The 11,954-nt window shown below is 40.7% G+C and overlaps 1 protein-coding gene across 2 annotated transcripts in view; it reads right to left on the bottom strand.

Moving 5' to 3' along the window:
• RAB8B (RAB8B, member RAS oncogene family) overlaps positions 1–11,954 on the bottom strand; it is an 87,026-nt gene that overhangs the window by 15,454 nt on the left and 59,618 nt on the right. The window contains exons 3-6 of one of the 2 annotated variants that reach the window (XM_011967754.1): positions 8,171–8,231; positions 6,842–6,900; positions 2,568–2,645; positions 1,560–1,649 (exon numbers count right to left, since the gene is read on the bottom strand). In XM_011967754.1, the coding sequence (XP_011823144.1) occupies positions 1,560–1,649; positions 2,568–2,645; positions 6,842–6,900; positions 8,171–8,231 (288 nt within the window). The remainder of the gene's footprint in view (positions 1–1,559; positions 1,650–2,567; positions 2,646–6,841; positions 6,901–8,170; positions 8,232–11,954) is intronic. The other variant, XM_011967743.1, reaches the window with a different exon arrangement.

The raw sequence follows: 11,954 nt of genomic DNA, 5'->3' as shown, positions 1-11,954 counted from the left end.
AATTGCATTCCAGCCTGGATGACAAGAGTGAAACTCCGTCTCAAATAAAAAACAAAAAACTATACTGACTTTTAATTACTTTTTTTTTTTTTTTTTTGAGACAGAGCGTCGCTCTGTTGCCCAGGCTGGAGTGCAGTGGCACTATCTCAGCTCACTGCAACCTCTGCCTCCCGGGTTCAAGCGATTCTTCTGCCTCAGCCTCCTGAGTAGCGGGGATTACAGGTGCGTGCCACCATGCCCAGCTAATTTTTGTATTTTTAGTAGAGACAAGGTTTCACCATGTTGGTCAGGCTGGTTTTGAACTCCTGACCTCGTGATCCGCCCACCTTGGCCTCTCAAAGTGCTGGGATTACAGGTGTGAGCCATCGTGCCAGGCCTTAATTACTTTTAATAAATGAGTCCAGAACTGAACAAAAATTTAAATACTAAAGTATTCAAGCTTTGATTTCTATTAAGACAAACTGTGAACTCTCATATATTCCTCAAAAAGTTCTTAGTTTATTTACAACGCTAAAATTAAGTAAATGTTTTTAGGGGAAAAAAGTCTTTAGCAAAAGTTCACAGTTAAATTGAAAAACAAAATGTGGCCAGGCATGGTGGCTCACACCTGTAATCCCAGCACTTTGGGAGGCCGAGGCAGGTGGACTGCTTGAGGCCGGGAGTTCAAGACGAGCCTGGCCAGCATGGCAAAACCCCGTTTCTACTAAAAATACAAAAACTAGCCGGGTGTGGTGGCACATGCCTATAATCCCAGCTTCTTGGAGGCTGAGGCATAAGAATTGCTTGAACCCAGGAGGCAGAGGTTGCAGTGAACTGAGAATACACCACTGCACTCCAGCCTGGAAGACAGAGCAAGACTCTGTCTCAAAAAAAAAAAAAAGAAAAGAAAAAAGAAAATTCAATTTGCATATATAATTTTTTCAAAGGCTAAAGCAAAATTCCAAGACTTAAAAAGTGAAGCTTCTAAGTCAACTTAGAATCTGCCACAGAAGTAAATATGTGCACAAAATATCCCTTTGCTTTACAGGAGGACACAAAAGAGAGAAATGCCCATAAACAACATATAAATGACATCCATAGCTTGATCAATTACAAGGAATTTATCCATAAAACCTAAAGCTAATGTATAGTAAAATATTCTTAGGGGAAAAAATGAATTGGAAAATGATTCCTGTTGAAACTTCACCTACCCTGTAACTTTTTTTAAAAAAAGAATGAATTACTTTAGCTTCAAAACTGGGCATTTTCACACAGATCTGGAAGAAACAGCCTGAACTCTAAGCTGCAGGAATCTGAGAAAGGACCAATTTGTATCTCCCAGAAAACATTAGCAAATTCTTTAGGAATGAGTCATGACCACACAGTATAGGGAGCTGGATCTCGAATACTAATTCACACCATTCAAGTATGGATTACATCTCTTTGTTGTTGATATCCAATTTAAAAGGATTAAAACACAGATTAAAAAAAAAAACTTAAATCAATAATTAAACAATATGAAGAAAAGAAATGCTTAATGTGAGTAGAATCCAACCTTTATTCATTCCATTCACATTTACCTTCTCCCCTCTTTCTTTTGACACTTGTCTTTTGTCATTCATATCACATTTGTTACCCAGGATCATTCTTTCAACATCGGAAGAGGCATGCTGCAGGGAGAAAATAGCATGCTATAAAAACAGCCTGAGAAAAACCCATTACTTACTAGACAAATCCAACTTGTCAGAAACACATGAATTTAATAAGACAAATAATCTTTCACTCACACAAGGCCTAATTCAGAGAAAAGTTTAAAGATGGGAGGAGGGGCAAAGCTACAGCACAAGAGCCCTCACAGAGCCTGTGCAAACCTTCTTCCCGAGGTTTGGAAAGAAGGTGGAACACACACAAATAAAGCTTACGGTGATCTAATGACAAAATTTCCAAATATTTGGGTCAAAGAAGGACAAAAACTTGGTACTGAGTGAACCAATGGAGAAGGCATTCTGGATTCTGAACTATTTTAAAAAGAAATTCATCTAAGTTAATAGAAACATGTACAAAATTGTATCAGTCAGATTTCTTTCTTAAGTGACAAAGACATTAAAAAATCTTAATACCAATTATCCTGGGATTAAAACAATCTTCAAATATCTAAGATGGAGAAAATGTCAGAAGGGTAAAAAGTTGCCAGGGTAAAGAGATACTGTTGCTAGCCAAACAGCATGGTGGGATAGAAGTTGGGAACCAGATGTTTTAATCCTGGCTCTTCTTTTTAAAGGCTGTATGAGCACAGGCAAATCATTTCTTTCTGGTCTGTTATTCATGTGTAAAATGTGATCTAGGATTAAATTATTTCCCATATCTGGCCCAAACTTAAAATCTTGTGACATTATTTCTCTGTTCCCCTATGCCCCAGTAGTCAGACTGGCAGCACCAGAGATTTATGGAGCTCTTCAGAGCGAGAAGGCCCAACCTGCCCATGCCCTGCTTCTAAGCAGCTCAGCTGCCTTGCAGAGACAGAGGAGCCTTTTACAAGCACCCAGCAGGACTCTTCTCCAATGTCACCATTCTCTTTCCGCACATACCTCTTCAATGTTTCTGATCCAATTTTTAATATTGTCAAAGGATTTTTCATTTGTGATGTCATAGACCAGCATAATGCCCTGTAATGGGGAAAAAGACCTTTATTTAGTACTTTATATATTTAAAGTTATAGTATATAATGTCAATGTACTCCTACCCTCCAGAAACCTTTTGTTTGTCCATTTTTCCCTTTACAAAAGGATTCATAATAAATTTGAAAAGTACAGAGAAACAAAAATCAATAAATACATTATTCCACTGGTCTCACCATGTAAATAAAAACCCTGTTAACATTTTCACTGTTAACCTTTAATGAACTGGTGATTGTGGTAAAGGTGAGACACCCTTTCCACCTGGCCTAACATGAAAACAATCAGCACCAACTGGGGCTGAGTGTTCAGTCAAAACACAGATAACACTGGGAGTAAGAGTTCGTCACTTCCATTGTGCACTTGTTTATTCCAAGTAGAAACTATCTTGCTTCCTACTGTTCTACTAAGATTGAGACTACACTGATTTAAAATTATTTTTAATATATGTTGATCAAAAAATAGGATGTCACTATTTATCTAAGTACATCACAGACACTTAAAATCCAATGTATTTGTTATACTGGTTTAATGAAAGGCATTCTCGTCATATTTTTAAAGACTCCATGTCTGATATATCTTTCTTTCTTTCTTTTTTCTTTTGAGACAGTCTCCCTCTGTCACGCAGGCTGGAGTGCAGGGGCACGATCTCCGCTCTCTGCAAGCTCTGCCTCCCAGGTTCACACCATTCTCCTGCCTCAGCCTCCCGAGTAGCTGGGACTACAGGTGCCCGCCACCACGCTCGGCTAAGTTTTTGTATTTTTAGTAGAGACGGGGTTTCACCATATTAGCCAGGATAGTCTCGATCTCCTGACCTTGTGATCCGCCCACCTCAGTCTCCCAAAGTGCTGGGATTACAGGCGTGAGCCACTGCGCCCGGCCCATGTCTGGTATTTCTAAAAGGTTTACCTTCCAAATGTTTAAACTAACACCGGTATGCTATTGCAAAATCTATACCCCCAGACCACACTTCTGTACTAAGTGCTAGAACTACTCACCTGTCCATCTACTACACAAATATTTAGTGAGCACCTACTGTGTGCCTGATACTATACCAGATGCTACTAGCAATGAACAAGATAGAAAAGGTCTCTTCCTCTTGTAGATGGCTAGCAAAGACAACAGACAATGAACCAATATCTATACAACTAATCATAATTTTGACAATTGCTATGAAGATGCACGGGGAGCTCATATGCTAGGGATGTAACTGAATCTGGTTGAGGGGCTGGAGTGGGCAGGGGAGGCCTCCCTGAGGAAATGACATTAAAGCCAAAGCCGGGGAACTTAGTAGACTTAAACTAGGCAAAGAACTAGGAGCTAGGGTGAAGAGGGGAAGCCCAGGTACCTGGCAAATAGCAGAAACATTGTAAATCTCTTACTGATGTTGAACCAGAGACCACTGGATTGAGTGAAAGAAAGTCAGCTTGGCAAGGCTGCACAGATCTAATGGGTGGAGGGCACAAGCTGAGGCTGAAGGGCTAGGCTGGGGTACTCGAGAGACCACTGTCTGGACATTGGCCAATAGATAACCCCTGTGATCACGGCAAACTCAACAAAGTAAAACATGAGGTTGTCTTGTCTCCTTTGAATCTTCTATTTGTCCCTGTATTACCATTTTGGTGAAAGTAATACAACCCAGTCAGCCAGTCCAAGCACACATGTGGGAGCTGTCTTCTTTGCTATAGCCAATCAGTCACTAAGTCCTGGAGACCCAATGTCCTAAATATTCCAGAATCTTACCTATCACACACACAGCCTTATTCAGATTCTCACAAATTAGTCTTTACCTGGATTCCCATCATCTTTAATTGATTTCCCTGATGAATTTCATTCTTTTTTTTTCTTTCTTGTTTTTTTTTTAAGAGACGAGGTCTCGCTATGTTGCCCAGGCTGGCCTCAAACTTCTGAACTCAAGCAGTCCTCCCACCTCCGCCTCCTGAGCTGCTGAGATTCTGGGCATGAGCAACCACATCCAGCTTCCCTGCTTTCATTCTTAGCCTCCTCTAATCCACTTTCCATAAGGGCACTAGAGCTATCACTTCATTGATCAAATCTCTTTAGCACCTCTCCATTACACTCAAATTTAAATTAAAATTCCTTAGTATGGTAGGGGAAAGTCCTTCCAGGTCTGGATTCCAACTTTGTAAGTAAATATGAAATATAAACATAAATAAATATATACCATATAAAACACACATATACATATAGACAAAGAATACAGGAAATTAAATGTTAACAGAATATATCTCTCAGAGTAGTGGGATTTTAGATGATTTCTTGGGATTTTCAAAGTTTCCTATAGTATATGTATCCTTTTTGCAACCAGAAAAACATACATTATTGTTTAAATGACAAACAACTCCTCTATCCTCCCTTCCTCTAGCCTCAAATACAAACGCTTCACTTCGGTTACATGCTGGAAAGGCGATTTTACAATTGTCTCAATGTAAATAATTTTATTTATAAAGGTCAGCCTGGGCGTGGTGGCTCACGCCTATAATCCCCAGCACTTTGGGAGGCCAAGGCAGGTGGATCACCTGAGGTCGGGAGTTCGAGACCAGCCTGGCCAACATGGTGAAACCCTGTCTCTATTAAAAATACAAAATTAGCTGAGCGTGGTGGTGCATGACTGTAATCCCAGCTACTTGGGAGGCTGAGGCAGGAGAATCACTTGAACCCGGGAGGTGGAGGTTGCAGTGAGCCGAGATCGCACCATTGCACTCCAGCCTGGGCAACAAGAGTGAAACTCTGTCTCAAAAAAAAAAAAAAAAAAAAAAAAAAGGTCAAAGTAGAGAACTATACATTTTAAAATCGTCAAAATGGTAAATGTTCTATTATGTATATTTTACCACAATAAAAATAAATCAAAGTGGATTCTGCATAATTCCTGATGCAATGTGTTTGGCTGCCTACAATATTAAAATTACCCAAATTATTGCCCTAGCTCTACCATTCTTTGGACTGTGTGAACAACCCAGATCATACATGCCATTTCATCATGAAGTTTCATTTCACTGGTTAGCACAGAAAGTGTGAACATGGTGTGGTGTTACGAACACAAGCTCTAGAGTCTGAGGCTCCTAACTCAGACTCCAGCACATATTAACTGGGAGATCCTGTAGACATTATTTTATTCCTCTCAGTCTCCATGACCTCATTTACAGAATGAGGACAATACTTCTTCCACGCTAGATCGTTTTGAGGATCTACTGAGATATGTGTAAACTACTTCACCTAGAGTCTGGGACATAGCTTGGACTCAATAAATGGCAGTTATCATTAATTTATATCTTTAGTTTCAATAGCAGAAATCATTCACCTATTATGTTTTTAAGCTAATAAGATATTATGAATCAGTTAGAAAAACAAATTCAAGTGTATCAGTTAAAACTTTATGTATCTACTATATATCTACAAGAAGAACAGCTTCCTAAGAATTCAGAAGATGGTGCTGATCTATGAGAAATGTTAATAATGTAATGATATGGTCCTGTTTTTCCCCAAAGCCCAAATGTCCATCAGGATCACTGCTATGCCTACGAATGCTGCTGTGTTTGAAGTGACATGGTGACAGACTCCAGTATAGTGCTTGTCAACATGCCACATACCTGAATCAACCAAACTAAACCTGCCATAACCACTACTTGCTGAAAATGGCGGGCCCCGCAACCCACTGGAACAGATGACTTGAGAGATCCAAGACTCAGGCACAGCAGGATTTCCTAAAGATTTATCTAAGATGGTCTCTAGGTCTAAAATATCCCACCGATTCACCCCTTTAGCAAGCATTTATTGAGCCTCTACTACGTGTCAGACACTGGCATTGTATACAGGAGAACAAAGACAGAAATCTCTACCTTCAAAATGTGGAAGATAATACTATTTAGAATAACAACAATTTCTAATTATCTGAAGTAATGTGAGGAAAGACTAGGCAGTAAATAAATTAAAAGACAATCCTCAAATCTAAATATATTATTTAATATATTTCCATGCCCTCTTTCTTCATACAATGGACTACAGCCAGACATTCAAGCGAAACATTTACTCTCATATTCTAAGTGCCCCTGCCCACCCTCCAGTGAAAATGAGCATGCAAATGGTGTCAGCACATCATTCCTAGCATGCAAAAAACTACTCAACAGAAAGGCATGTGTGTCTAAGATGCCTCTAATCAGAATTACCTGTAAACTATTCCAAATCATCCCTGTTATGATGTTCTTTTTATCCCTAAAATTCCTCCCTGGGGGAAACAAACAAACGACAAACAAATGTCTTCCTGGCACATATAATAAGCCCCTTCCCTTTGATTCCAGTCTAAGCAAAATAGAGAGTGGCTGGCAGCTATTTTTATTAAAACGATGACCCTTTACAATCTTAAAAGTATTATAGGGTGGAGTGTGCGGAACAAATACACACAAAATGGTTAGTGGTACACTTCAGCTTTACAAAGAAATCCCTACTCTTCTTGTGGGGATGAGTTATGATGCTACTCCAACACTGGAGAGTGAGTCGTGGTGAAGGAGGAAGGGCAGCATGTCAGTGAGGGGATCTGTGGGTTCAGACCACATCTTCCTGGAGGCGTGGGGACAGCTATCACCCCTTCAGCTCTGTCACCCTAGCACCACTCCAGGAATACAAGAATCTTTTAAGCAATGAGTTGGGAATGATGGCAGCTGGTACCCTACAATCTACCAGTTGGGGTTCACGATCTCAGTTGTTCAACCGTCAGACTCTCTGAGCATACTGGATTTCATCATAATTCAAGACTCCAACTTGTGCTTGGCTTAGGCCTAAACACCAGAGATAAAGCCGTGGTCTGAACCTGACATTCTAGGCATGGTTAAGCACAGCTCATGGAAGTAAGGCGGCTTCCAAGCTGCCTTACTCACCACTGTACTCCTAGCATCACACTGCCCAGAGCCAAAAAGCAATAAAAGTGCACTGAATAGATGAAACATCTTAGGATAGAACATAACAAGTGACAAAGTTATGACAGCAAGGAAAATGCCTGGATTCAGCAAAGAACTTGGTAGTCAAGATTCACCAGATTCTTTCCGGCCAGCTGGCACAATGTGGTCAGGGGGATGACAGAGACATGAGCCACAGCAGTGGATGTTGTGGAGGTGGTGAGGTAAGAGATAATGGTGGCAGGGCTGAATGACAAGAGAGTATAAGAAAGGAATACTTAGTCATAGGGCTTGTGGTTTGCTAAGATTGCCATAAGGTATTAATAAAAGGAAAAATAATGAAAATATAGAATCATATCAGAATGTGTGGAGGAGTTCTAGAACATCTATAAGTTAATCACCTGATTATTATGATGAAGACCACTGGCAAAGTACACAGTTGCTAAACACAACCAAAAAACCCTTTAAATGTCTTGTTTCCCCATCATAAATTGTATTTTTCTCCATTGTACTAGACTCCAGCTTGAATCCTATAATCTTGGCAAACAAACATTCATGCTTTACTTCTACCTGAAGAGTTACAAAACCCTACAACACACTCACCATGGCTCCTCTGTAGTACGCCGTTGTGATTGTTCGGAATCTTTCCTGACCCGCTGTGTCCCTAAAATATGAAACAAAGGAGAGTGGTTTTTAAAGTCATCACCAGCATCACTGAGGAGAAACCCTGCTGTAGGAGATGTAATTCTGGTCTGCTCAGGGTGCAGTGGTCACAGGGGAAAGGAGAATGAGACACAAAGGGAGCCCTCTGCACATCTGCAAGCTGGAGGTGGTGGTGGCCACAGGAGCCTGTCAAGAGCTCACAATGACCTGGGTGAAAAACCCAGACCTTGATAAAAACAGCAACAGAAAAATAGACAGAAAAATCCTCCTAAGAACTGGCGTGTTATATTAGTCGAACACACGTGGGAGGGAATAGAGAATAATTCTAAATTCTTGGACTCCCGGAGGTAGTTATAATCCTTTTTGTAAGTGCTTAATGATTAAAGCACTTTGCTTTCTTGCCTGAATGTCTGATTTCTGTATAAAGCAAGCAGTTGAGCTGGACTTATTACTGTGTACATTCTGCTCAGCAGAGCACAATAAAATAGATCTCCTTAAGAACTCGTTCAGCTATGGAGCCCATGATTTCATGGGGACCTGGAGTTCAACACATAAATTTTGACAATGTTTTCAAAGACTTCTAAACATAAACAACATGTCAAAACTCTATAAACTTTCATATATTTTTGCTTTTTAGCTGATGGCATACCATTAAAATGCATTCTGAAAAATACAAGAGTTTCTGATTTCATTTATAGAAGCAATCCTATAAAGGAAGTTAAATTTCCTTGATACTTGAGAAAATCAATATTCTCAAATTTTCCACTTCCAGCCAGAGCTAATTCATTCCCTGTGCTACTAAGACAATTTAATTGCAGTACAGAAAGCAGCATTTGTGGAAATATACTAGAAATCTAGTATATATCAAATCCTAATAAAAGATGAAGGCCCAAGGGAATATCATAAGTTAAAAAGCAATAAATACCTCAACGTAGACATATACCTTACAAAATACTTTCACACTGCACTCACGTGATGTCTACCACAGCCCAGTAGGGTGGGCTACTGGGTGGGGGTGTTACCAGTATCCAAGTTCTGCAGATGAGAAAACAAGCTCAGAGGAACTATGGCCCAAGCTCTGCCACTAAAGAGCTCATACTATTTATTTATTTGTTTGTTTTTGAGACAGAGTCTCGCTCTGTTGCCCAGGCTGGAGTGCAGTGGCACGATCTTGGCTCACTGCAACCTCTGCCTCCCGGGTTCAAGCAATTCTCCTGCCTCAGTCTCCTGAGTAGCTGGGACTACAGGCGCCTGCCACCACACCCAGCTAATTTTTGTATTTTTAGTAGAGACGGGGTTTCACCATATTGGCCAGGATGGTCTCCAACTCCTGACCTTGTGATCTACCCGCCTCGGTCTCCCAAGGTGCTGGGATTACAGGTGTGAGCCACCGCGCCCCGCCCAGCTCATACTCTTGAAGGAGACAAGCATCTTAGGTCTCAGCTGTTCAGCTCTGGGCCAGGCCTCACACAAAAGCTATCTTCTCTTGTCATTCTCTTTGATCAGCATTAGATACATGGGGCACTTGTTTGATGCACAGCTAACAAATCATGGGGAAATGGAAGCCAAGCACTTTTGGATAGACTAACGATATTTTCTTGATTTGAACACACTGCTGACCTAGAACCCACTTTGCAGTGAGGATGGAAGAAAAACATTACCACTCTAAATGTAAGTTGTGAGGACTGAATGGAGACAATTTTATTGCTGAGAGTAATGAGAGAGAGTGCCATGATGTTGTGGCTACTCTCTATTAAGTTATAATTAGCTGATCACACACAGGCTCCTAGAAACACTTATGATCAGGACTATACAGCACAGAGTCAGAAATTCTCTGAGAAACCCAAGGTAGGGATCATGAGAAAAGATGTAATTTTTTAAATCTGTAAAATATTTGGCATCTTGTTCAATACCAATGGATGGAAAGGGCAGCCTATAGTAACCTTCATAACATTTTCCAATGAAGTACACTGGAAACCACTAGGAAGCTAATCACTACGTTACAGGGCAGTTGAGTAGTTGTCCCAGCTTCATCACATATGCCCTCAGGTGGACCTAATCACTCTCAGTCCCTGTTTCCTTCTCTATAAAAGAAGGGCTGGGGGATATTCTTCTTCTATCCCAGTTCTGAGATTCAAAAAAGAAATAGAGCCTAAGGCAAAAGCTAATATGTATAACTTTACTCTTTAGCCCTGCCTCATTCTTAGTCAGTGCTGCTCTGAATTCTACGTTTTGTCTACTGCTGTCATCATTACACATTAGATCTGCAAACATCACCCAAAACCTCCCCAAAGCTCCAAATCTATATGGCTCCATGCAAGGCACTGAACTGAAAGAAATTAAACCAGCTTCTAGGAGGTTAAAAAAAAATCTAAGAAGAGCTTCTGAGTTCATGTCAAAAATATTCAATCTAGCAATCTGGAGGAACCATATTTATTCATTGTAGTTGGACAGATTCTTCAGGAGTTTATGAACCAGAGTTGGGTAATCATAAGATCTTTGCCTTGTATATTGCAACATTAGAGTTGGGAAACATCCTAAGGACTGATAGTTTATGTTCCTCCAACATTTATATGTTGAAGCCTAATCCTCAATGTGATGGTATTTAGATAGGGGAACTTTGGGAGGTAATTAGGTCATGAGGGTGGAGCCCTTGTGAAAGGGATTAGTGCTCTTCTGAGAGACACCAGAGAGATGATCTCTCTCTGGGCCATGTGAGGATACAAGTGAGATAGCTGTCTACAAATCAGGAAGCAAGCCTTCACTAGACGCCGGATCTACTGGCACCCTGATCTTGGATTTCCCAGCCTCCAGAACTGTGAGAAATAAATGTTTATTGTTTAAGACACCCGTCTATGGTATTTTTGTTATAGTAGCTGTGATAGTGTGATACAGTAAGAAATACATACAATAAGAAACATATTTGGTCTCTGCTCCTGATTCTTGGCACACAGATAGTAAAATTCTTGGACTCTCCAACAAAGTGTTTAAGTTCTTTTTGTGTGCTAATGAAATAACTGGTGGCTGGGGCTCCTGTCCAGCCCCAGGATAGGAGGCTGGTTGCCAGGAGAACCAACCAACTAATAGGTGGGCTGGAACTTCAGTCCTATCACCCAACCTCTGGAGAAGGGAGAGGGGCTAAAGGTTGACTTAATCACCAATGGCCCACGATGTAATCAATCATGGCTACATAAGGAAGCTTCCATAAAAATCCAAAAGGACTGGGTTTGGAGAGTTTCAGGATAGTGAGACACGTGGAGGTGCTGGATGTGCTTGGAAGGTAGATGCCCCCTCCCACAAGGAAGGAAGTGTGGAAGTTCCTCACCCCTTCCCACAGGCCTTGCCCTGTGCATCTCTTCCATCTGGCTGTTCATCTGTATTCCTTGCAATAATAAATGGGTAAACACAAATAAAGTGTTTCCCTGAGTTCTGTAAGCTGCTCTAGTAAATTAAAGGAATCAGAGGAGGGGTCATCAGAATCCCAATTTATAGCCAGTCGGTCAGAAGTAGAGGTGACAACCTACTACAATTGAGTATCCCTAATCTGAAAATCCAAAATCTAAAATGCTCCCAAATCCAAAACTTTTTGAGTGCTGACATGATGCCACAGTGGAATATTCCACACCTGAGCTCATGTGATGGGTCACAGTCAAAATGTAGGCATACAACACAGTTTATTCAAAAAATTTCATTGGCCAGGCGCAGTGGCTCACACCTGTAATCC

Source organism: Mandrillus leucophaeus, unplaced genomic scaffold (genome assembly GCF_000951045.1).
Source record: "Mandrillus leucophaeus isolate KB7577 unplaced genomic scaffold, Mleu.le_1.0 Scaffold12, whole genome shotgun sequence".
Lineage (NCBI taxonomy): Eukaryota > Metazoa > Chordata > Mammalia > Primates > Cercopithecidae > Mandrillus > Mandrillus leucophaeus.
Note: the sequence above shows the minus strand (reverse complement) of the source record. Positions and strands in the feature narration are given on the sequence as shown.